This window comes from Ascaphus truei, chromosome 1, assembly GCF_040206685.1.
Source record: "Ascaphus truei isolate aAscTru1 chromosome 1, aAscTru1.hap1, whole genome shotgun sequence".
NCBI lineage: Eukaryota > Metazoa > Chordata > Amphibia > Anura > Ascaphidae > Ascaphus > Ascaphus truei.
In genome coordinates this window covers 327,047,543-327,075,451 of record NC_134483.1, presented here as the reverse complement: position 1 = coordinate 327,075,451, position 27,909 = coordinate 327,047,543, and the positions used below count along the sequence as shown (strand labels likewise).

At 43.4% G+C, this 27,909-nt stretch overlaps 1 protein-coding gene across 3 annotated transcripts in view; it reads left to right on the top strand.

Annotated features, from left to right (window-relative positions):
• The window catches only part of KCMF1 (potassium channel modulatory factor 1), a 73,227-nt gene extending 48,044 nt beyond the window's left edge, over positions 1-25,183 (top strand). For all 3 annotated transcript variants that reach the window (XM_075606701.1, XM_075606702.1, XM_075606703.1), the window contains 6 exons: positions 8,504-8,671; positions 14,088-14,227; positions 19,731-19,832; positions 20,472-20,646; positions 22,043-22,325; positions 24,510-25,183. In XM_075606701.1, the coding sequence (XP_075462816.1) occupies positions 8,504-8,671; positions 14,088-14,227; positions 19,731-19,832; positions 20,472-20,646; positions 22,043-22,325; positions 24,510-24,768 (1,127 nt within the window). In that variant the 3' untranslated portion in view covers positions 24,769-25,183. The remainder of the gene's footprint in view (positions 1-8,503; positions 8,672-14,087; positions 14,228-19,730; positions 19,833-20,471; positions 20,647-22,042; positions 22,326-24,509) is intronic.
• Positions 25,184-27,909: the final 2,726 nt, after the last annotated feature.

The window sequence follows — 27,909 nt, the reverse complement described above, 5'->3', positions numbered from 1 at the left end:
GAAGTCTGTAGTTGGTTATTCTTTATAGTAATGGTGGTGTCTAGGAAATATACTTCATCCAGGGAATGGGTGAGTTTGAGGTTGATGGTCGGGTGGAACGTATTGAAGTTCTCATGGAACTTTAGGAGGTTCTGTTCACCAGAGGTCCAAATCAGGAGGATGTCATCGATGTACCGAAGGTATGTAAGGGGCTTCAAGTGACAAGTGGAAAGAAAGTCACTTTCCAGTTTTGCACAGAACAGATTGGCATACTGTGGCGCCATCCGAGTGCCCATAGCGGTCCTGGTTGCCTGGAGGTATGTGTCATTTCAAAATGTGAAGTAGTTATGGGTCAGAATAAATTCAATGCATTTAGTCACTGTCTCTGTGAGTGGCTCCTGCTGTCCCAGAAAGTATCTGCAGGCTTAAATCCCATCTATGTGGGGGTTATTTGTGTAGAGCGATTCTACATCCATGGTTGCTAGTAGTGTTCCTGTTGGGAGGGGGCCAATGGCATTAAGTTTGTTTAGCAGGTCGGTGGTGTCCTTTATATAGCTGGGTGTGATCCTGACACGTGGTTTGAGAATGCCTTCTATCCAGCCAGAAATATTCTCAGTCAGTGTGCCAGATCCAGAGATGATATGGCTATTTCCGTTTTGTGTGTGTGTGTGTGTGTGTGTGTGTGTGTTTGTGTGTGTGTGTTTGTGTGTGTGTGTGTGTGTGTGTGTGTGTGTGTGTGTGTGTGTGTGTGTGTGTATATACAATGTTTTAGGACTGACTGACACTTTTGAAAGTAAGGTATTATTACTGTGAACTAGTTTTGAAGTGCACATCGCATTCCAATAATGTAGAGGCCTTTATTACCAACAAAAGGTTAAAATATATAAAATGAACTCGCAAGCAATGCTGTTTTCTGATATGTTGATGACTTCTAGGGTTGGGTCACTGGCAAAACATTTTATTGTTCCAACCAGTAAATCCACTAATGCGGTGGTTTTCGAGCCTCGGCTAGGCAAACACCAGCACATTCCTTTAGAAATAACCAATTTCTAACAGAGGTGAGATTACACTTGGCTTACAAATAGTGGGGTATTACTTGACTCCCTAAAATATGGTCTGCGTGGGTTTCCCTGAAGATAGATAGGGTTGAAAACAACTGCACTAATGGATGGAGATACAGCTGAAAATGGTCTTTTTCTTTTGTAATTGAAAAGAAGTAAATGAGATAATGTTTTGGCAGTTGGAGTTGTACCCATAACATTAATTTAACATAGTTTTGCAATTAAATTACGTTTAAAATTGTTAAAACACAGATTAAAACTCAGTCTTCCATTGAAGACATTGTAATTGTGCTATGAATAATCTGCTGTGTGTGACAAGTAAAATAGCTTTAAAAAAAAAAAAAAGAAAGGAATACATTATTATAACAAAAAAGGGTTGTTTTTTAAGTGAAATGTCTATGCTGGCACCTACCATATGAAAATTGCCCTTGGAGTAATTTGCCTTGTTGATGATGGATGTGCACTCCCGGAAGTGACGTCACTACTGACAGAAGAGGCCGTTGGCTCTGCTGGCAGCTGTACATCCTCAGAGGCCTCCCGCGCTCGGCGCACATCCTCAGAGGCCTCCCGCGCTCGGCGCACATGGCGCCCACTCGGCGGGCATGGCGTAAATGCGCAGAGGTCTTCGGCGCGAATGGCATGCATGCACAGAGGTCTCCACGGAGCGCATGGCGCAGAGGACCACAGCAGCAGCACAGGGCGACACACGGACATAGACACACAAACGGACAGGGATACGGACACGGACTCAGACACACACACGGACACAGACACACACACGGACACAGATACACACACGGACACAGATACACACACGGACACAGATACACACACGGACACAGATACACACACGGACACAGATACACACACATGGTCACAGATACACACCGACACACCCACGGACACCCGTGGACGGCGAAACACACGGGGACGGCGACACCGACACACACGTGCGGACGGCGACACCGACACACACGCGCGCGGACGGCGACACCGACACACACACGCGCGCGGACGGCGACACCGACACACGCGCGGACGGCGACACCAACACACACGCGCGGACGAGGACACCGACACACGCGCGGACGGGGACACCGACGCACGCGCGGACGGGGACCCCGACGCACGCGCGGACGGGGACACCGACGCACGCGCGGACGGGGACACCGACGCGCGGACGGGGACACCGACGCGCGGACGGGGACACCGACGCACGCGCGGACGGGGACACCGACGCACGCGCGGACGGGGACACCGACGCACGCGCGGACGGGGACACCGACGCACGCGCGGACGGGGACACCGACGCACGCGCGGACGGGGACACCGACGCACGCGCGGACGGGGACACCGACGCACGCGCGGACGGGGACACCGACGCACGCGCGGACGGGGACACCGACACACACATGCGCGGACGGGGACACCGACACACACATGCGCGGACGGGGACACCGACACACACATGCGCGGACGGGGACACCGACACACACATGCGCGGACGGGGACACCGACACACACATGCGCGGACGGGGACACCGACACACACATGCGCGGACGGGGACACCGACACACACATGCGCGGACGGGGACACCGACACACACATGCGCGGACGGGGACACCGACACACACATGCGCGGACGGGGACACCGACACACACATGCGCGGACGGGGACACCGACACACACATGCGCGGACGGGGACACCGACACACACATGCGCGGACGGGGACACCGACACACACATGCGTGGACGGGGACACCGACACACACACACACGCGGACGGGGACACCGACACACACACACGGGCAAACACACGCGGACGGGGACACGGGCACACATGGACACGGGCACACATGGACACGGGCACACACACACGGGGACACGCAGACGCAGCACACGCAGAGGCACATGCAGACGCTGGTGTACATACAGACGCCCACGCAGACGCCCACGCACAGACTCAGAGGCACGCGCACAGGCGCACGCACGGGCGCACACGCAGACAGGCACACGCGCAGACAGGCACACGCGCAGACAGGCACACGCGCAGACAGGCACGCACACGCACAGGCACGCACACGCACAGGCACGCGCACACACTGACATAGTCACCCACATGCACACAAACACACACACACACAAGGAATTCAGTTGGTATAAATATAGACATGCAAATCGCTAAAGGGTGTGTGCTGAGCACACACGTTCTAAGTAAAATGTCAACACACGCGCGGACGAGGACACCGACGCACGCGCGGACGGGGACACCGACGCACGCGCGGACGGGGACACCGACGCACGCGCGGACGAGGACACCGACGCACGCGCGGACGGGGACACCGACGCACGCGCGGACGGGGACACCGACGCACGCGCGGACGGGGACACCGACGCACGCGCGGACGGGGACACCGACGCACGCGCGGACGGGGACACCGACGCACGCGCGGACGGGGACACCGACGCACGCGCGGACGGGGACACCGACGCACGCGCGGACGGGGACACCGACGCACGCGCGGACGGGGACACCGACGCACGCGCGGACGGGGACACCGACGCACGCGCGGACGGGGACACCGACGCACGCGCGGACGGGGACACCGACGCACGCGCGGACGGGGACACCGACGCACGCGCGGACGGGGACACCGACGCACGCGCGGACGGGGACACCGACGCACGCGCGGACGGGGACACCGACGCACGCGCGGACGGGGACACCGACGCACGCGCGGACGGGGACACCGACGCACGCGCGGACGGGGACACCGACACACGCGCGGACGGGGACACCGACACACACATGCGCGGACGGGGACACCGACACACACATGCGCGGACGGGGACACCGACACACACATGCGCGGACGGGGACACCGACACACACATGCGCGGACGGGGACACCGACACACACATGCGCGGACGGGGACACCGACACACACATGCGCGGACGGGGACACCGACACACACATGCGCGGACGGGGACACCGACACACACACACGCGCGGACGGGGACACCGACACACACATGCGCGGACGGGGACACCGACACACACATGCGCGGACGGGGACACCGACACACACATGCGCGGACGGGGACACCGACACACACATGCGCGGACGGGGACACCGACACACACATGCGCGGACGGGGACACCGACACACACACACGCGCGGACGGGGACACCGACACACACACACGGGCAAACACACGCGAACGGGGACACGGGCACACATGGACACGGGCACACACACACGGGGACACGCAGACGCAGCACACGCAGAGGCACATGCAGACGCTGGTGTACATACAGACGCCCACGCAGACGCCCACGCACAGACTCAGAGGCACGCACACAGACGCGCACAGGCGCACGCACGGGCGCACACGCAGACAGGCACACGCGCAGACAGGCACGCACACGCACAGGCACGCACACGCACAGGCACGCGCACACACTGACATAGTCACCCACATGCACACAAACACACACACACACAAGGAATTCAGTTGGTATAAATATAGACATGCAAATCGCTAAAGGGTGTGTGCTGAGCACACACGTTCTAAGTAAAATGTCTTTGCGTTTTGTCACTGAAATTGTGTTTTGATTTTTCATTGAAACCATCACAAATACAATTTCTGTGGAAAAACAGTGACAGAAGACAAAGAAGTTTCACTTAAAATGCGCGTGCTCGGCGCACACAACCCTTTTTTTAAGTTTAATTATGTAACCATGCCGCTAAATTTGGTGATCAAAGGCTTCTCTCTTGTTGTTATTGTCCTTTTTGCTTAGAAGTCACTATGTCACACCACATTAAGCAATGATCAAACATTAATACATGTGTAACGTTTTAGCATAAGGTGTTAGATTTTACAGAAACCATGGGGAAAGGTGTGTAAATATCCGTCACTCGAGGTTTTAATAAAATGAGGCTTTTCAACAGTGTTGGGATTTTATCTTTGGAACGCCATGTTCTCAGTGGCCCTACTCTGGTAAAGCAGCAGTTCTCCCTATTTGTTCTATATTTTACACACGGGCCGTCCACTCCAGGGCAATCAAGATGGCTGCTTAAGACCTGGGACATAGTTGTTTGCCGAGTGCGGAGGCTCGCTGAGGCTCAGGGAAAGCGGTGCTTTCCCTGGCCTTACACAGCGCGCCGTTCGTGGGCGTGTCGGGGGCGGGCCAGTGACGTCACGGAGCTGGTTCGCCCTCATTGGGCGAACCGCTCACGTGACCGGCCATGCGCTCTGGCAAGCAGGAAAATCTGAAGACTCGGTGAGACACAGGCTTCCGCAAGCGTGCGGAAGCGTGCGCGAGACCCTGCCATAACCGCTCTCATTGCGGCTGCAGGGGCTCAGTGCCGAGCAGCAGCGCGCCTCAGCACGTTATGCGCTGACCATGCCCGAGGCCTAGTCTCCCTTTTAGCTTGTCTCAGGCTCCAATGTTTTATCCTATTTCTCTCTGGAACCTGTTGTTGTGGCAGCAGTCACACCAAACACTGCCCTGTCCATGTATAAGCTTGGTGCTGTCCATCATTCACTTCTCTGCTGATAGATGCTTTAGCATGTGCAAGGTTGAGTTACACCGAGAGGGTACATCTGCTTTTAGTTTGTCGCGTGGCAGGTTGTTACACTGCTACAGATTTAGTAAGACTTGTCCATGGGGACAGTGTCTGTCGCGATGCGGAGGGTCCCTACTTCTGAATGGGACACACTGCAGTGTTAATCCTTCTGTGTCGGGACCACTGTGGTCGGGTGACCTCAGCACCTAAGATATTATGTCTTGCTACATCTGTACAGGCGACAGAGGGTGTTACAAGTTGGTTTAGGAGTGACTAAAATAGGCACAGATTTATCTAGATTTTTATATTTCCTGCACTTTACACTTCTCCAAGAAACCATTATCTATCAGTTTGTGAACCTGTTGCCCTTACGTAATGCACACTTTGCTGATGGTGTATGACAGGGGTGTTCAAAGTGGGGGGTGGGAGAATTTCCAGGGGGGGCACGGTCGCTACAGAGATCCCGCGTTCTCCAAGGCATTTAAATTAAATGCCGGGGACGGACGGACCGTGCAAGGCCTCTGCAGGTTCTCCTACCTTATCTTCGGCGACGCGTCACCATGGTAAGGGCGTCAGATGACCCGACAATGTCATTTGATGCCAAGGAGGAGGGGGGGCGCGAGCCGGGAGGTTACGCAAATTAAAAACTTTACTCACCCCTGGTGTATGAGACACTCTTTTCTCTCACCAGTGGTTTCTGCTGGTGCCCTAAAACACCAAGAAGTACAGTTCCCTCTTGTTCAGCTGAATCCTCATCCCTCTCACTCACACTAGCAAGATTACGTGTGCCTAGTCTGGAGTGGATGGCTACTCTGTAAGCCACTTCTAGTGGTGCCGGACTGGTTTGTCCTTGCTGCTGCTGCGTGTAAAGTACAACTGCTGCTGTTTTTGAATTAGCAGTTCCTAGTCTTTTTTCAGCGGTCCCTGTCCCATTAATGTGTAGATTTTCGTGCTGCCATCACGGTTATGATGACCACTACGCCAACTTTCCAACCTCCTTCCTTTGCCGTGGAATTAGACATTTATTGAGTAATACGCATGTCTAGTAGTGGTAGCACTCCCTATGCACAATCTGTATCTGTCCACACTCCCTCCCCAAATGCACAAGCACATGGTGGGTTTACCCCATTTTATAGTCTCTTACTCAAATTTAGCACATTTCAGAAGCAAATTTATTTGAATATGCAATGCCCATTTACTTTTAGCGTTAAGGGAACTTTTGTATCAAAATTTCCCTTTTCACTAGATCGAAAAGGGTGAAATTCGTAGAGTTCACTTAGGCATGAGGAAATTCAGCACATCTCTAATCTACAGTGTCGCAGCATAATTTCTAGAAAAACATTTGGTATAAAGTCCAGGCTCATTGAGCAAACAGAGTTGTCCTGTTCCAGTATCATACTGATGATGATTTGAACAGGCATTGATTATATGGTATTCAGAAGGACCGTGCCTCGTCTTGGAGTACCCAAAAGGGTTAAGTGTAACAGTGATAAAAGATTTTCCAAAGTTACTACTAGTGGAGGCAGAAGACATAATTTATGTGTTTTAGGAATATTTACCAAAACGGTCTTTGTTTATAAAACATATGAAATGATCCTCAACTAGATAACTTTAACTGTAATGTTTGTTCAATGTGCCCTTTGTTAAACACTTTCTTGTCTGGTGGGCCTGCAACACATTGCTTGCAATCCCCGCTGACAGTGCAAGGATTGCAATGCAATGGGAGGAGGAGTGGCTCCGAGCGTAAAGATACCGACTCTGAGTTTGAATCCGGGGAACCTGGTTCAACTCCAGATGTCGGCTCCTCGTGACATTGGGCACATCACTTTATCTCCCTGTGCCTCAGGGACTGTCTGTAAAAATCCTATGTGTTGTTTACCACGCACTATACTGTAATTGTAACCATACTAAAATCAAACAGTTGGCTTCTTTTGTTTCTCTGGGAATTCATTACTAATTGAATTTCTTACAGGCCTCTCAATGGGGAGTGTTTGTCAGTTAAGTGTTTTCCTTACCATTTCCTCACCCTGAGCCAAGAAGGATAGGTGGTGAGAGGGCTCTGACTGTAGAAGCACTTGCTGAACACATAATTAGGCTGCGCTTACAGTGCCGGCGACGGCAACAGCGTCGCGTCAAAAATGCATTGCCGCCGTCAGATGCGCTTATAGTAAGCGCGATGTGACGGAGCGATGGCTTGTTTGCAATCGCTGGAAGTCATCTCAATTTGATTTTTCCAGCGACCACAGCCTGACGTCACCGTCGCCGGCACTATAAGCGTAGCCTAAAAGTGAGTAACGAGTATCAGATCCCTCCCAATTCTCCGCTCACACCATGTTTACAAATCAACTTATAACAACTACATAAAAATACTTAAATGGCAGATGTTATTTTAAAAAAAACTACTTCAATCACCCAGATATACAGTAACCCTTTTTAATTTTGTCGCTGCCATTAATACATTTCGGTCCTAGGAGGGATTGCCATTCTTCTACTTATTACTCCTGGTTTATCCTGTTTATCAAGAAGTCAGAGAGCCTGTAGTGTTGCCAATTCAACAACTTGATATTGTAAACATAAACACATCACAAAGATTTTTTTCTCTTTAAAATCTGTGGCTAAGGGGCCAGTTTACGTGGAGGTAGGAACTGCACTTGCTCAGGCCAATCAAGACAATTACTGTAGGTCTTGTCCCATTGTTTTTGGATATACCCATTTTCTTTACAGTGGCTCGTATGGGAGAATCTTTCCTAATATGTATAGTAATACCTGGTGCATGATTAATAAATGCACACCCATGGTGGTCACAAATATTAGACTGATTCTATTACAGTACATGCAAAGTTCCAGAAATATAACGCTGCCATTTCTCTTTCCCGATGTCGCAGGTGTCAGCTGTGATGCATGTTTGAAAGGAAATTTCAGAGGCCGCAGATACAAGTGCTTAATTTGTTACGATTACGATCTGTGTGCATCTTGTTATGAAAGTGGTGCAACAACGACAAGACATACAACTGACCATCCAATGCAGTGCATATTGACAAGGGTAGACTTCGGTAAGTGTTATTTCATGTTCTCTTATGGCGTCCGAATGGCTTCTGGGTGGCTAGCTAAAACACTGCAGCTTATTGTACAACTGTTTTCATACACAGCAATCTTAATCCATTTGTATGAAGATGCCATCTAGCATCATAGCATTCATTATAACTTGGATAACCGTTTGAATGGCATTTTTCCCTGTTCTACAAAGATCTAAAGTGTATGTATGTATATGTATATATGTAAATACAGTTTGCTATAGATTTCCCATTTAAAAAAGTTACATCACAAAAAAGTTTAAAGTGTATACTTATTTTTGTAGTTCTTAAAAAAAACGAAATATGGGATTTGCATCTTTTATGAGTTAGGCCGTGCTTATAGTGACGGCGACGCGACGTCGCCCGAAAACAAAACATTGCCGCTGCCGCGTGCGCTTATAGTGCTCTCTCTAGCTACTGTGCCTGATTAAACTATTTTTCGTTGTAGTATGTCAACAAAGTAAGAGCTTAATAGAAATATACACTGCATAATGCAGCAAGGTTGTGATTCACTGACAGCGAACTTTACTCAGTACAGGCAGTCCTCGGTTATCTGACACAATGTGTTACTCAAAATGACGTTGGATAGCGAAACGTAAAGCGAAACACGTTTTCCCATAGGAACACTGTTTAAATGAAAGGTTCCGTTCCTGAAGGCATTTTTAATGCTAAAATACACAAAATATTTTTCGCAGACAATAAGATATGCAGCACACACATAAATTATATAGTGTATATACTGTATTATATATATAATATAACATAATATATAATATAAAAATATAATATAGTATATTGTATAATATATATATTATATACACATAAACAACGTTGCAAAGCGTTGTAAGAGCGTTGGATAAACCGTTTTGGCGTTGTAAAAATGAACATAGGTATGCATTGCATAGCGTTGGATAAGCCATTCGTTGTAAAACGAAGCGTTGTAAAACGAGGACTGCCTGTATTAGGAATTTCTTTATATCTGCATGTTGCATATTTGTACCGGGCAGTTGTAGGAATACAACAGAGTTTGACACATACATACTCCGTATTTACACATGAGATGCAAAGGACTGCCCAAAGAAGCTGTATTGATATGCCCCATACAGTGTACTACAGAGAGAAGGGCCCTTGTTAAAAAATGAAAACAGTGTATTTCAGGAAGAAAAAAACTGGTTACAAACTCATAACATTTAAGTTGCTCCATAGGCAGTTAATTTATTCCTGCACTGTTGGAATTACATAATCATATCATTTTACAAATCGCCATACATGAGAAGTCATCCCACTTGCAAAGACACGAATACAAACCCGAGAGGTCCTAAGGACATCTGGTACATTACAGAAGGTTTGCATCACTTCATGAATACCTTTAAATCCTTTGCTACTCAGTCAATATATAGCGCACCAAGTAGATCACATCTTAAGCTGCAGCTTTGACTTTTTCCAGCTTTTACGAAATGAAAAATCACAGAGAAAAAAATATGTCAAATATTTAGCGTAGTACAATGGAGCTTTGTCTGCCAGGGGAATATTATATTAAGGAATGTGCATCAAGATACTAGAAGGTGATATCCCATTATAACTTCCCTTTTTCATCTTCTTTTTTTTTTTTTTTTAAATCCCCCTGAACACACATTTTGTGAAATTCTCCAGTAGTGTGCTCATTTGCTTGTATTTTCTCAGCCTCCTTACAATGTTATAAGACAGGGGTGCACAAACTTTTCCCTGTTTGCACCCCTGCCTGCCCCTTGACTCCGGCATCGTTATTTGATGCCATGTTACCAGGACGACGCGTCGCTGGAAGTGAAGGTAAGTGTATTATAGAGGCCTCACATGGTCCCCCAGCATTTAATTTAAATGCCTGAGGGGAGAGCGCGGGACCTCTGTAACTGCCACACCCTTCCTCCCCCCCCCCCACAGAAAATCTGGCGCCCCCAGTTTGCGCACCGCTATTCTAATAACATTCTTAATAACTTAGCTATAGTGTTTACATCATCATCATTTCCACAGTCTTTCCTCAGGTGTGACTTCCTTAGTAGCACCTTCTGAAAGCTGCATGTATTCAGTATTATTTCTGTAGTAGCTGTAATGCATAATGCTACAGTAAGTAGGACTGCCCCCCACTACTTGCACTGCAACCTTTATTTGGTCAATGACTTAACCTAGGATATTCCTGATCTCAGAAGCTCAGGTTTGATGATATTGCAGAAGGAAAATGAGACATTCAAAATTTGTAGCACTTTTATTTTTTACCCACAGTCTCTCCATATTTCTCTTACGAAGTATAATCCATTGTTCTATTTACAGTTTTTTCCCCAGTGCTTCAATATTTTCCTTCCCATATAAAAAAGTGCACTTTTACTTAGCAACAGTTATATGAGCATGAACTGCAGTAAATTATATGTTAGCATTATAACTCTATTATTTTTAACATTTGATTAAAAAAAACATAGAAATCTAGCATTTGAATGCAGATCGGAACCACTTGGCCCATCTAGCTGCCTATTTCCCCATCTCCTATCGTTCCTCAGGCCCTATTTGATCCTTGGCTTTCTTTCATATTTAGGGTAGCCTTCTGTTTATCTAATGCATTTTTTAATTAACTTACTGTATTAATCCCTACAACCGCTGTCAGGACTTCGGAGGCTATTCCACAGAGCCAGCATCCTTTCCATGAAGAAGCACTTCCTCACCATTCCCCTAAGCCTGCCACCCTGCAGCTTCAGAACCTGACCTCTTGTTTTCGCACTTCTTTCTCTGAAATATGCTTCCCTCCTGTACTTTGTGGAAACGCTTTTTGTATTTGAATGTTTTTGTATCCCCCCTCTCTTTTATCCTCTAAGATGTGCATGTTTAGGTCCTTTAGTCTCCTGTTAAGTCTTTTAGCTCATGCACCATTTTAGTAGCCATTCTTTGCACAATCTCCAATGTATGTCCTTCCAGATATACAGTATGGTCTCTGAAATTGAACACTGTACTTTAGATGATCTAGAAAGTGGCATCACCGCCTCTCACTTTCTGCTGCTATTACCTCACTGTACAAGCTAACAACCTATGACTTTCCCCGATGCCTTGTTACATTGCTCTTATTGTGATAAGATGAGTGCAAAAAATATACACCTAATATAGGGATACTAATGGCAAGAGAGTAATAATGAAGAAAAGGTAAAATACTCTTGCATGAAACTTGCTGGTCTGAAAATATGAATAGATAGCAGCAGCCCATCGGTCAGACACAACAGATCTAAAATCCAATGAAGAATCCAAAAAACGATGAACCTGCTTTGCAAAGATAGCAGGAACCCCACAGTTTACACAGGACTTCAGTAGGTAATCACAAACATTAAGAGATCACAGGAGAAAAAAGACATTGTGTAATCCGTTTACTAAGGTGACCTACACCAAATACTGTAGCTGAAATGCACTTACACAATGCCAATATCCGATGGACATTGGGTGCTATGTAGGGACATCTGCACCCTCCTTTTGCAGTCACTGCAGTCTTTGTCCCTGCCCGCTGGCTCCACAGACCTGAAGCGTCAGAGGGACTTACGCACGCAGCGTCTCCTCCGACCTGGAATCTCGGCTGTGCAGGGTCTGAAGAAAGACAGCCAGAGAGTCCCCAATAGTTTGACTTCCTCAGAGGAAACCAAACTATTGGTGAAACACGTAAGATTCGGTGCTGTAATTTGGAACCTACAGCGTTCCGTAGAGACTCTCTGTAGCGTTCTTTCTTCATCTCTGCACAGCTCTGCACAGCTCTGAGACTCCAGGTCGGAGGAGACGCTGCGTGCGAAAGTCCCTCTAATGCTTGACGTCTGGGTGGTCAGCGGGCAGCGAGAAAAGACTACATTGATTTTTCAAGGAGGCCGCGGGTGTCCCTACATAACACCCAATGTACACCTGATATTGGCATATTGTAAGTGCTTGCCAGCTATTTGGTGCAGGTCACCTTAGTAAACGGATTACACAATGTCTTTTTTTCCTGTTTGTGATTACCTACATGAGTCCCGTGTAAACTGTGGGTTCCTGCTATCTTTGCAAAGCAGATTCATCGTTTTTTGGCTCCTTCATTTGATTTAAGATCTGTTGTGGAAGAATGTTGTACCGCTGCTATTTATTTATATTGTTACATTGCTCGCCTACTTGTAAGTCTGCTGAAATAATGACTCCCAGATCCCTTTCCTCTATAGTAGTTGACATTATAGTGCCAATAAAAATACTGTATTCTGCCTTTGTATTTTTGTGACCCGAGTGCATTATTTTGTGCTTTTTAGCATTTATTGTAGTTGCCACACTCTTGACCATTCCTCCAATCTGATTAAATCATTATTCGTTTTGTTTACCCTCCCGGAGTGCCAACCCAGATGTTGGTGTCATTTGCAAAAAGACATCCTTCCCCTCTAGACCATTTTTAATGTCATTAATAAAGATGTTAAAAAGCACTGATCCCGCTGCAGATCTCTGAGGTACTTCACTAGTCATCTGACACTCCTCCATTTACTGAATCCCAAGCATTGCAACTTGTTTAGCAGTGTTCAATGTGGGCCATTGGGATTAGACGTATGCTACATATAATGCTCCACCCTGATCTATTATTACCTTGGTCAGCCAGTCAAAAAAAATGAATTTGATTTGTTTGACATGAAATTCCCCAGTAAGTCCATGCTGCCTGGGATCTTGTAATTTACTTGGCTTTAGATAGTCAACAATTCGTTCTTTTAGCAGCGCTAAGTGGGTTTTTACATTTTGTCCTCCATGGATGAAACAAAATAACAAATAGGCCTGTCACACAACATAAAATGTGTTTTGCTGTTTGTGGCTTTTAAAATACACCAAAGGATGAATACTGTAGTGATTTTGAAGTTGCAGTGATAAGGGTTTTTGTTGCAAGGTCGTTCTTGGAAACGTTACAATGGAATTATGTTGGTTAGTTTAAAAAAAAAAAAATCATAAATGTAAATTGTATATTTAAAAAATCCCTGCATTACATAATTGAAATTTCCTTAGGGTCCCGGCACAGTTGTTTGGAGGGAGTGGGGGAAGTTTGCTGGAGGGGGTCAGAGTTGCTGAACAGGGAGTGGGTATAGTGGGGGTGGGCGGGATGACGAGGGCACAGGTTATTAAGCGAGCAGAGACCTCTGAAGGACAATCCCCCTCTCCCCTCGTGATGACAGCCATGACTTCCCAAGTTCAGGTCTCGAGAGCAACCAACGGGCCAGTTCACTAACAATTACCCTAGTTCTAATCATCAACAAGACAACTTGTATAGACATTTGTTGCCTTGAGAATCTGTCTGGTTGATTGCTTTGAAGTGTTCAACTTGGAAAGCCCTCGTGTACATTGTATGTGCTGTATACCACAATGTAAATGTTTGCCTGTTTTTCCTTTGCAGATTTGTACTATGGCGGTGAAGCTTTCTCTGTAGAGCAGCCGCAATCTTTTACTTGCCCTTATTGCGGTAAAATGGGTTATACTGAGACCTCTCTACAGGAGCATGTTACTTCAGAGCATGCAGAAACGTCAACAGAAGTGGTAAGCAGCTCATGTAATTTTAAGTGTATTCAAAGGTAAAAGTGACACAGCCACATGGATCTAATTTGCATGCCACTTTCCCAGCATTCTTATCTGCAGCTTAACTACTGTATGAGGTGATAGTGTGTGAATGAATGAGGTTTGTGGACCTGTGCAAAACAGGTAAACGCTGTCATGGGAAGAGGGTTTTTGTCACTTTTTTTTTGTCTACCATAAACGGATTGTGTGTCACTTTAAGCTGTGATCAATGTGGTAGAAGAAAACAAGTTATTGTGAGCAAAACAGAAGCAGCCACAAAGAACTTGACTGAACTTTACTGAAGCGAACAGTAGGCTTTTTTGATTTTATAACACTGTATATACACAATGAGTGCTCCAGGACTACCACAGATAGATATACTTAATATATATATATATATATATATATATATATATATATATATATATTATCATATAACCGTCATTTCAAACCGTAGATCACCAGAGTTTGCACAACATAGAGATATCCTTCTTTCTGAACACTCACCCAGGTCTTCAAATAATCCATAAGGCTTACTTCTCTTTCTGACGAGTTGCAGAGAACCTGGGATCCACTTCTGTGTTCTAACATTCTCTACCACGACTACTGTGTCTGTTTGCAAAAACTCTTACTGGACATGCTCGAAATGAAATGTAAAACAGGAAGTTTGTAGAGTGTAACTCGGTGCAGTACCAATCCAAGGGTCCTTGACAAAAGCGCCTATTGGAGTGAAATGCATAGGAGATTTGTGTACTTGTCTTTGAGTTGTTAAATATATTCATTTTTAATGAGCTCTGTGAAGTTATCAAGCCTTGGAGTGGTGTTGTGCCAAGTTCACTCTATGAACCTTTATTGATTTTTAAACCTTTTTTATATTCAGATTTTTTCTCATATTCATTGGTTTGGTTTCTCTCTGGGATTTAGGAGTAAACATTTTAAACCATCAATATGTAATATATAAGAAAAGGTGGAGGGAGAAGGAGTGGTGGGGGGGGGAGAGCTCTTGCGTCAGCGTTAGTAAGGGAGTACGATGCAAGGAGGGATAAATGAGTAAATACACTGAAGAGAACAAAATCCCTACTAAGTTGCACTCTGTACTTGAAAGTGGAAATCAATGAAATTAATTCAAATGACTTTTAATTGAAAATGGGTAATGATTGGTTAAGACAGTGGTGGTCAATCACACATAGACACAAACTCTAACAAGCACGCAAAAATAAAACAAATGTAGAGGAACCTCACTCTGAATATATGGAGTAGCTACTTCAGCATATATGTTAGGGCAAGGGAGTATAAATACTGCTTAGGTTACTTCCGCATTTATTTTAATGCTCAAGGGCCTCAATACTACCCAAATAGATAATCATGTGGAGAAAAGCTAAGGTAAGTCGAAAGGACAGCCCCTTTAAACTGCTGAGTATGTAGTATGGCTTGCAGAGACTGGGCACCAGTTGTAGCCACAGTGAAAGTAACTAATATAAAATTACACCTGTACTATCACTATGTATCACTTGGTGTTGCACTCAACAGATAGTGTGTGTGTGTGTGTGTGTGTGTGTGTGTGTGTGTGTGTGTGTGTGTGTGTGTGTGTGTGTGTGTGTGTGTGTGTGTGTTAGTTGTGGTCAGATCTTACAGATTAATACTGGGTACTGGGGCAAGTAACGATCGCTATTTTATTGATTGAGTACCTCTAATGTTAATAGAAACCACATTGATTGCTGTGTATGGACTCCGTATGAGGTCCACTCTATAGCAGCTCAGGAAGGTAAAGTATGCCTGTTTAGAAAGGAGGGGGGGGTAGACCCAAAGATGTTGGATCCCCATTAGACATTATGCAGTAGCCCTATTAATGGTAGAGCTGTGTGGTGACCCCCAATAAAACTGTCAGTTGGGACAGCATTAATGGTCTGGTATACGTATACCCGATCTTAACACAATTCAGTGTGCTGATTGACAACGGGACTGTATCCATTGGTGTAGTTAAAATACAATCACGGGAGTGAAGTGGTTTAAGAGTCCCTGTAGGCTTAATCTACTAAAGTACTTAAAATGAGGCATGGTGTCCTTTGATACACTGTTTCACAAGCAGGGTATCGTGTGTGTGTGTGTGTGTGTGTGTGTGTGTGTGTGTGTGTGTGTGTGTGTGTGTGTGTGTGTGTGTGTGTGTGTGTGTGTGTGTGTGTGTGTGTGTGTGTGTGTGTGTGTGTGTGTGTGTGTGTGTGTGTGTGTGTGTGTGTGTGTGTGTGTGTGTGTGTGTGTGTGTTACTCACCACCTAGCACCGTCCAACTTTAATGATTTTTTTAATACATTCCTAATAAAAACTAATAACAACATTCATTTTTGACATAAGTTTATTTATTGTATTACATTTATACTTTACTACAATTCGTCCTTGTTACAGTTGCATAGTTGATGAGTTTTGAAAAACACATGCATACATCAAGTTTAACCAATGACAAATTTAGACGACATAACTTATCCTATATCCTAGTTACAGAATATTGATCCAATTTAGATAGCCTCTCCTAGAAATACTTGTATTAGATTAAAATGTATTAATGATCATTTATATTAAAACTTACAGTATATTGAGCCAGAGGATGGCTAACAAAAACCCCAGTGACACATTATCCAATGTTATCTCTTAAGGGGAACAATTAATTCCTTCCTACTGTACCTGTTTATCATATCTCCTCTATTTGACGCCTCTTTACTAATGTTAATACATCTAATTTAGCTAGCCTCTCATAGAAATATACTTTTATTAGATTAAAATGTATTAATGATAATTTATATTAAAACTTACAGTATATTGGGCCAGAGGATGGCTAACAAAAACCCCAGTGACACATTATCCAAGTCCAGTTAAAATAATAATCTGTTTATGCTCAAATACTGTAAAATATTTATGGTTTCTGGTAGCCGTCATTATGACAGGACTTTAGTGCTCTGCTCAGCACAGCAAAATTTCAAACTGCAAACTACCACTGGACCTAAACAAAAGTTTCAACAATTGTACTATTTTGCATACTGATAATTTCAGCACATAGTACCAGAAAGCTGCAGTGCAACCGACCTAGTCAAGTTTAATTATGCACTATTTTGTATTTTTATTGTGCTTTCTTTTTTTAATGACATATATTCTCCCAAGTTTCTGTTTGAAGCAGGGCCCTCTACTTGGCCATGTAGGTAGCTCTATAAAAGACCACATGAACTGCTGCATCCCGACTCCTTGAGATAAACAAAGGTCCACAGTAGAGCACTGAAAGCAGCAAATATATACCGTTTTCTGTTGCCTTATATGCCTGTGGTCGACTATCCAGCTAAGTAGAAGCAAAACATCATGCAGGATTCATTTTGCAGTCTTTCTTTACCACCTTCTGGTGCAGAAGGATAAAATGCCTCAGAATCAGTAGATGTTTTTTAGAGAGACCTACTCATCAAGGGACACGGTGCGGGACAGTGGTTGAGGTGTCTCAAATACAAAAGCTTGTGTTTTTTGTTTTATCCTAGTCACTTACATTTACTCTGTGTGGTCCTGAGTAAGTACTGAGCCTCCGCTTACTGAGGAAATGAATAATAATAATAATATCTTTCTCCCTTACCCCTTTTGAATGGTGACGAGGACCAGAAATGGTTTGCTTAGGGTTCACCGAACAAATATATATAAATGTAAAGCACATTTTAATATCATTTTAAATGTTCCTCTCTCCCCGTGGCTTAGCCATTGTCACTCCACGTTAGGATCAGTGAGGTGTGGTGGTGGTGGGTGGGTGTGCGTGTGAGGTAGTCCTCAGTGCAGCTGCTTCTTGATTCATGGGAAACTCCTGTGCTTCTTCACATTGACCAAATGCAGGCAGGATTGCTACTATAAGTGATTCTTAACAAGCCCAAGAGAAGATTAAAGCGTTACTGTCAGCAAATACACGCGAGTGGAGGGGTTCCCTACCTGTCTTCTGAGTTAGGGCTCGATTTATGCCAGCGCACTACAATGCGTGCGCTCATCTGCGACGTCGCAGAGCAACATGTGCACAAGCACATTCTGCGCGCGCGACTACAGGGGAGACAAGGCTGAAATCTGTTTTTTGATTGGACGGCTGCGTCACGTGATGCGGCCGTAGCAACCATAAAACAAATTTCAAAAACTCTGCAACTGTCACCCGCATTGCAGTAGCAAGCGGTGCGACAGTCGCGGTAGGTGTATGTGCTTAGCTGGGAAGCATACTATATGTTTTGATTCTGTGCAGCGTTGCTCTGGCTGACGCCGTGCGCGTTTTTTTGTATAATCACGGCCTTGGGGGATTCCGAGGTCTCCTGTTTGAAGCTTGCGAGTCAGATCTGGAAGAAAGACGGTTAGAATTTTTTTTAACCCTCATTATTATGTGGAGACCGCTGGCTACTTGTTTGAGTCTCTATTATGGGGTTTTTAAAAGGTGGACATGGGTGAAGTACCACATGTGATTCCGTGTGCGCTCAGAACGGAATCAGTTAGAGTAGTGTTTTTTAACCTGTTTTTGGTTAGGGAATTCGATTTTGAAATTCTGGGGAACCCCAACCCTCACCCACCGTGTCTCCCCCCTCCCTCCCCTGTTCCCCTGTCTCACCCCCCTCTCCCTCTTGCGCACGCACACTCCCACTTACACACACAGACTCTCCCACTTACACTGTCCCACACACACACTCCCACTTACACACACAGCCAGTTACACACACAGCCAGTTACACACACACACACACACACACACACACACACACACACACACAGCCACTTACACACACACACACACTGCCACTTACACACACACACACACACACACACACACACACACACACACACACACACACACACACACACACACACTGTCACTTACACACACACACACACACACACACACACACACACACACACACACACACACACACACACACACACACACACACACACACTGTCACTTACACACACACTGTCACTTACACACACACTCTCCCACTTACACACACTCTCCCACTTACACACACTCTCCCACTTACACACACTCTCCCACTTACACACACTCTCTCTCTCCCACTTAAACACACACACATACACACAATGTATTAGTGTATTCTGAAAGTTGCAGAGAATAATGTTGAACGACTGAACCGGGAATTCTATAGGGAGCCAAAAGTACAGTATTCAGAAACAGTAACATAAACAGAAAAGTATATACAGTATTTGTTTAAGTGCAGTGGCAAATAAACCAACTGACCAGCTATTTTTCATTTTTTGTCCTCACATAACCTTTCAGGTATATATAATATGTATTTATTGCTTACGCTTTGATGACTTTTAGAGGCGCTTCACTTTGTGTTGTACACTCTGCAATGACAAGGTGCTTCCTTCCTGCTAATGACCTGTCGGAGAGCGATGAAAAATGAAGCCTCTGTCAAGCTTTGGTGTGTAATATTCTATCCTTAAACGGGATTATGTTTGTGTCATTGCAGATTTGCCCAATATGTGCAGCGTTACCTGGAGGAGATCCAAATCACGTTACAGACGACTTTGCTGCCCATCTTACACTTGAACACAGAGCTCCCAGAGATTTAATATCCTTTTATGTTTAATTAACATATTGCTTTTGCATTCACAAGTGTGAGAACAATTCTTCCAATGACCTACAGGATTTCAAACCTAGCACAATCTTCTTAAAAACGTAGGCACGTCATTTTATCTCTTGTGTCTCAGGCACCAAATAATATTAGATTGTATATTTTTGGAGTAAAGCCTGTACTATTCTGTAGTATTACTAAGTTTAAAGTAGTGTTCATTAGAAGCGTCACATAGTTAAATTACCTAAGATACTGTCTGAGCTCTGTTCATTTTCATTGTAGCATACTAAAGACCAAGCACCCCACAGCCTCCCACACGCCTCGCACAGTTGTCCAAACCTGTTCTAATTTTTTAAACATCATTAAGTGTTTGAACTGCAGGCATCTAAAAATATAGGCATGTTATGTCACATTTTAGCCTGAGTGGATAATGCATGGGACTCGAACAACAACAGGTCAGATGAAACCAAAGAAAAGAATCAATAAATAAATGGTACAAACATGGGTACCCTAGGAAGAAAAAAAAAGGAATTTAGCAATTTTTGTCCTGTAATATATATTGCAGTTCTTCATTTGCTTGAAGTTCTTTAGCTCCAGTCTTTCTTTTTCCTGTTACTTCTCTTAACTCTTACCCACGATGAATCCAGCGGCGTTCGGCATGTACGAAGGATGTTTCACCCTGGCCGGGGGCTGGGTGGACCTCGAGCTCGCAGATCAAACATGCACTTTACTAGCAGTTCCACTGGAGGGCTTTCATCCTCGCAGAGCTCGTACTCTCCAAGCAATAGGGAAGCCATGGATCCTATAGCCGGTACGACACATGTACTAATCGCTAAATGTCATTGGTATTTTAGGCGCGGTCTATATTTGTAAAAACAATTTAGCAGCGTACTCTGGAATGTAAATACTTTCCAAGCTCAATAATATTGCTGTTAATTATGGATTGATCAGCAAGACCATTTCTGCTTGCAATTTTCTTCCAAATACTGTATAAGGTGTGGAAGCATTACAAATTCTTAATGTGCTTCCAAAATATGAACACAGTCTATTCTAGAACAAAGAAAGCCAAAAGCCCTGGAATTAGGGCTTTTAAATTAAATTGATTAATTAAATTTAATTAAAACCGTTTCAAAGATAGGTTTGAGATTCCAAAAACAAACCAACTTCAGAAGTCCAACATTTAAAATTTGTCAATATCTTATTTCATTAAAAATATATACCTGCAGATATTGGCAGAAGTGACCGCCTCCCACAGTCCTTTCACCCTCACGTTTTTTGTGGCCACATGGTTCATCAGAAAATCCTCTGCCATGTATACCATGAAGTACTGTACAGATGTAACTAGACCAATCCTCTACGGTGCCGCTGTCATGTGGTTGTGATGGACAAGCGTGGAACACCCGCAGTGCGATCATGGCAGACACTGTCCCCTGCGCCGCAGACTTTTGCTTGGTCAACTGCGGCACTGGGCACAGTGAGTATTGCTACACCTGTATATACAAATACAAAGCTATCCAATTACATTAACGTTCTTTGTAAGGGTGAGTCCATGGTGCGGGAGACCGCGTGGAGGCATCCGCACGGGGTGCGATCATATTGACTTAAGGCAGTGATCACGCCCATAGACCGTGCGGGCGGAGGCAGGAGGGGGCGCGCATGGCGCAAGAAATCAGTTGAAACTGATTTCTTGGCGCGACAAGCAGGTCACGTGAGCGGTTCGCCCAATGAGGGCGAACCAGCTCTGTGACGCCCCTAGTAACGCCCCCCAGGGCCCGTTGACCATGGCCAGGGAAAGCACCCGCGTTCCCACAGCCTCCGCGTGCCGGGCCTAAGGAGCGATTCGTCCCCAAATCAGAGCACTGTTTAAAATACCAAACATTTTGTTTTATTTTAAATTTTTAATGAAATAATAAATTCTTTCAATCATGTAATATCGCCATATCTTTGAGAGGAAACAGCAGCAAATTTTGAAAGTGTTCAGAAAAACATTTTTCTGCCATTCACTGCCAAAGGAGTTTTTTTTAACACTTTGCAAAGCAGTACACTGTATATTGCAAACCCCTTTGTCACTGAAGAAACACATATTGACACAGCCTTCTATATAATGTGGATGTAACAATGGTTTCCTTGAGGTATGTTTTGCTTTCTTATGTGACAATACTGTAATTTTCACTATTCCTTTTTCCCTCCTCTTCTTTCCCGGGCAGAGTTGTTATCTCAGTTATCAGGAGTGAGACGTTCAACGGGAGGGCAGCTCAATTCCTCGGGCCCCTCCGCCTCCCAGCTGCAGCAGCTGCAAATGCAATTGCAGCTAGAGCGGCAGCAGGCGCAGGCGGCGCGGCAGCAATTGGAAACGGCACGCAACGCAACTAGGCGCAACAACACAAGCAGCGTCACCACCACGATTACACAATCGACAGCAACAACCAACACATCCAATACGGAAAACAATCAGCAAACTCTACAGAATTCACAGTTTCTCCTCACGAGGTGTGTGTGATCTTTGGGGTCTAGTCATAAGCGTGCAAGGCTCGACTTTTTCAGGGGTTAAAGCTGTATCAAAAAGATGCCTGGCTGTTCCAAGTCTAAAACATGTGAAAAGTGTTAAGTAGCCACTTATTTTGGTCTTTAATAAAAAAAATGTGTTTAGTATGAAAATGTAGTACTGAAACGCGGAAATCGCGCAAAACTAAATATTCACAGGATTCAGTAAACTTCTATATGAATTGATAGGCAGAATTGATAACTTATGTTGACTGATGTTTGTTATAGTGTGAGAGAGACACTCGTGCAAGGGAAATCTCTATTTTCGTAGAGCGCCGACCGTAGCTCAATTATTCTGCTTCTTACGAGGACCATGACAAATCAGGTCATATGTTTCAAATGAACTTTATTTTCTAGTGATCATAATTATTTATGGCTATGGCGAGATTCCATATTTTTATCATCACTATTAACTATTTTCCTTTGTCTGATGATTTTGCACAGATTTTATTGCAGTTTAGTCTATAGGCCCCTTTGTGCCATTTTCGGTTTTTGGGATATGAATCTGAACAAATAGTATTTGATAATTAAATGAGAATGAAGCATTAAAATGGCTGCTATGGATTTCCACATTATTCACATATGTTAAACCATAAGAAAACCTAAAAGAAAAGAGAGTGCACGCCCCATAGCGTAAAATTGCATAACAATTTAATAGTGGAAGGGGAAAAGGTGCACTCACAAGGGTAGAATTAAAAACAGCGTTTAGTGAAATATCACTCGCCAGCGATCTCTTGATGCGAAATCTCAATACTAGCAGTCCTCTCATGCAAATGAGATGGATAGTCCGCTGAGCACTTTATCCGAATAAAGTTCCAGTGTAGCAGACAGAGAATCCTTGATTTATGGGATATTTAAATTCCGCGGCCGAAACACACTCTGAGCAGGGCGTGGCCTTGTCAAGCTCTTGCGTGATGAAGTAATGCCGTCTTCCTAATGCATTTCATCACACTAAGATGACGACTTCAGAGGATGATGGGAAACCATATCACAGAGTTTAAATAGTGTATCGGTGCTTTGCAACCAATTGCCAAGCCACACAGGGAATTTAACCTTTCATGTACAGGATGTATAACAACATTGCAAACACATAAAAAAAAGTTCAGGGTATAAAACCCAAAATACACTTGGTCAAATTGCATAATATAATACATTTGCAAATAGAATATATATTCATAAAGATATCGATGTACAAATATATATGTAAAAAACTAGTAATACGTGCACAGACGGAAAAGGGACCAAAGTACTATTATTCACATATACGTTAGCGGAATCATTATATATGGCCCCTTAAACTAGCAATTTCTCATTCAATATGTAAATATTTTGCATAACAATAAACATATGATATATATATATTGCTGAAGATGACCTAGGCGCAAAGGAAAAAACGGGAAGGGGAGGGAATCAAATCAATGTGTCCCACACTTGAATTAGAATAGAGAAGCACTTCAGCTGATATGGATCTCTGAAAAAATAAACTTGTCACTATATTCAATAGGATCAACTCGAGAATATTACTGCATCTGTAGAGACTATTGATTAATTCACTGTCAAAAATAATTTTATTTATATATATTATTATATATATATATATATATATATATATATATCCCAAAAAAGTCAGGTGAGGGTCAGGAAAAGCAGAGGAGGAAGACTGAGAGAATTTTCAAACTAAAGTGTTTGTGTCCATGCACTCGTATTCACCAGGGGCCAAAATGCCCAATTGGTAGATCCAATAAGATTCCTTTCTAGAGGAACTTGTATGTGTCACCCCCCAAAGTGAGGGGAGAGATGGTTTCTAGTCCTACAATTTTTAATGACAGTTGGGTCCCTGTTGTGTAAAAAAAAAAAAAAAAATGTGATGGTCTATTTTATTTATATATTTGTTACTGTTGAGTTTTTCATACAATTTCTACATTATTGTATTCTAAACATTATAATAGAACTTATTTTATTAAGTTCTATTGAGCACTGAATAATGTAAAATGATTGAATTGTAGCCACACATTGAAAATAAACATGGATTTCTTTTTTTCAGTATTATTTCTTTTTTTTCTCGCCCTACCGGGTGGATTGTAATCCTCATTAATAACATTGCGCCTCTCATCCCTCCCTCCCGCACAGATTGAACGACCCCAAGATGACGGAAGCCGAGCGACAGTCAATAGAAAGCGAGCGGGCCGACCGCAGCCTGTTTGTCCAGGAGCTCCTTCTGTCGACATTGATGCAGGAAGAAAGCTCCTCCGATGAGGATGAACGGGGAGAAATAGCCGATTTCGGGGCAATGGGCTGTGTAGATATAATGCCTTTAGATGTTGCTTTAGAAAACCTAAATCTAAAAGAGAGTAATAAAGGAAACGAGCCTCCGCCACCTCCTCTTTGATGACATCCCCCTTTGCAGACAATGTCCTCTGTGCTGTAACTGCCAATGAAAGTGGACAAACAACTATCTTTGGGTTTGTTTTGGTGATTGTAATTTCCGGTCTGTCACTCTTGTTACATTGTGTACATTCAAAAAAAAGAAAAAAAAAAGACCCCCCTCCCCCCCCCCCCAAAAAAATAAACAAAAGGAAGAGAGGCAAATATATATGATAATCAAATCCACTTAACTCATTTTTACTTCTAGCAGGTAAACATAGGTAGCAGTACCAGAGGCAGCTCTCTACTTCCTGTACCATGACATAAACAAAAAAGTAGATTAAAAAAAAAAACAACAAAAAAAACACTTCTCCTAATCGCCCACATCCAAACTGAAGAGGAAAAAAAAAAAAAGTATATGGAAAAAAAAAATTCTCTAATGAAGCTGCTGTGTGTATTTATGAATATTAATGAATAAAACTGCTTGGATGGTTTACCATAACTACTGCATGAGGTTTTTTGCAGCGTGCATGAGTTTTTAGTGACATAGTCATTAACAAGACAAAAAAAAACAAATCAAAACAAAAACGACTTAAATTTTAAGGTTGTAAAGCTATAAATCCCAAAGCTTTCCTAAACATTATTCAAAAGGTTACAGCACCTGACGACATAAGATTTTAGTGTTTACTAGCGGTTTGCGGCCACGTATCTTTTGAATAATGTGTAACTGAGAACAAGGTTTTGTGTGTGTGTTTTAAAGCACGTCAGGCAAAGTCTGCAGTGGTATTAGCTGTGTGTCCTTTCAAGGGTGTGTAGCTCTTTAGTTACATGCAAATATCCTAATTATCTGTTAAATTACAAAATCCACTCTGTGGTCAACATTGAGAGATTTTTTTTTTTTTCTTTTGTATTCCTTTTTGAACTTTATTATTTCATCTGAAAAGTTTGACATTACAGTCAGACCACTGTCAGAAATTGCTACGTATGTGTTCCCTTATAACAACCCTGTTCATCTATGTTTCAAGTTTTTTTTTTCTTTCTGTGGTTGTTTAAAAGAGGGGGGGGGGAAAAAGTTTTCAACTGTTAAACATGTTTTATCCAGATGTAGGCTGATTCATTTATTCGCTGTTTAAACAAAAGTTAGCCCTGATTATGTTGTCTTAGTTTTAAAAAGCCTTTCACATTCTCAATCATATTTCTGAGTTTCTTTATTTATGTATTTGCTTCATAGTTCGCAGAGACTTGTCCGCAAAAGGAGAGCTGGAGGATTTGATTCCCTGACGTTGTCAGTATATTACAAATTAATTCTAAATGCTAAAGTTAGCACCTTTTTATTTATTGTTACTTTATGATTATTCTTTCAGCACACAAGTAAAAAAAGCCTTTTGATTAAAAATCATGCCACCTACATGCCTATACTATTAATCCTATATGTAAAAATAATGTACAGTGTTCTTTTTTTGTGCATAGACTTTCATAATGGGCCTGACGCAGGGATAAGCAGGATTCTTCTTCTTATTATTATTATTTTTGGAATGTAAAGTTAGATTATAAAGAAAATAAAACGTGCGCACAGCTTCTGATCAATTTACAAATACACTTACATGATCATGTCTCCATGTGGCGCGCGCTCTCTTTCTCTCACTTAATTCTTTCGTTTTGCATCTTTTCATCTCGGCAGCATCACGCAACTCTTAGAATAAAATTACCGATTTCATCAGCGCATAGTGTGATATCAAAATAACAGTGGTGTATTGTAACCCATGATAGCTGAGAATTAAAACACCTGGAGTGTTAGTGCTTGCTCCATTCACATTCCCTCTAAATGCTGAGATCCTGTATTTCTGCACAGTGTAGCACTTGAATGTTTTATCCCCTCCATGCCAGAGTTAAGGTTTTGAAGGGGGTAAGTGAAAATTTGATACCGTTTCTCTGGTCATCTTAGCAGTTTAGCCCAGTTTTTTTTTTCATATTTGTTGAGGATTTCCAGAAACCGTTCCTTTAAGCTGTAGACTTTTCAAACACATACTGCACATTACAGCGATACACACAGTTCAATAAAGCATTTTCAAGACTGTTGCCCAGTTGAATTTCTTTTCGGTCATTACACCGATTTTCTGTCACTAGACATAGAAAGAAGAAGCTTGTTGCTTAAGAAATTGTCATGTCTTCAATCTTTTGGTGCTAGAAGGGCTTACAAACACTTGCCCTGGAGAGACATTAGTTGTATCCCATCCAGGATATTGTGTGATGTAAAACCACTTCACCTAGCAGTGCTGATCTGATCACGGTTGTAGGTGGAAAGAATGCATTCTGAAAGCAGAGCACTAAACCATACTCAATTGTACTCGGCATTGGGCATTATTTATAAAAGTTCAACAATAATAAACCAAGCTAACAACTTAACTTAAAAACAACAACAACAAAAATGAAGGATTTATTGAGACCTGGTGAACCTTCCTTGTTTTATTCATTAGTGCCTGATTTCCGTTTTGGTGTTAGCCTAGTAATTGCCAACCATTTCTGGTACGAGGTGAAGGTAGAACTGGTATGGACAAAACATTTAGAAACCCCATATCAACTCGTACTCTTACCCCATGACACAAACCTTTCCCTGAAAGCACTCAAATGCACATAACTTGAGCAGCTTCATTGTTCCCACTGGTGTAAGAACTTTTGATATAGCGTGATATGCTGTACCAACACGGTCATTGAAAACACTGATATTTTGAGATATCCTGGCATATATTGTGTTCTCTGGATGAACAAGCTCCATTTGAAGTACAGTTTTATAGTGGGAACATAGCCTGACAACCAACGGTAAAAATGTCCATGGAAGGGGATTTAAAAAAAAAAACTTTTCAAATACATTTTATAAAAAGGCAGGTGCAAAGTACTATTACTTGCGGCTTCTCAAACATGCCCTACTTACGCCCAAAAACTCCTTCAAATTCATTTTTCCCTAGCTTATTGTCTACCATATGCATACTAAATAAGGTTTTCTAAGGAATCCAGTCCAGAAGTCTTGAGTGCAAATGACTACTCCAATTTGATCTCATCTTTATACCTACAAGGGGATAGAGGAGAAAGAAGTGTCTCAACATTTGGATCTACTTTGTCAACAAGGAAGAAAAGGCATCAGATGTAGCAAAGGAAAACAAAAAAG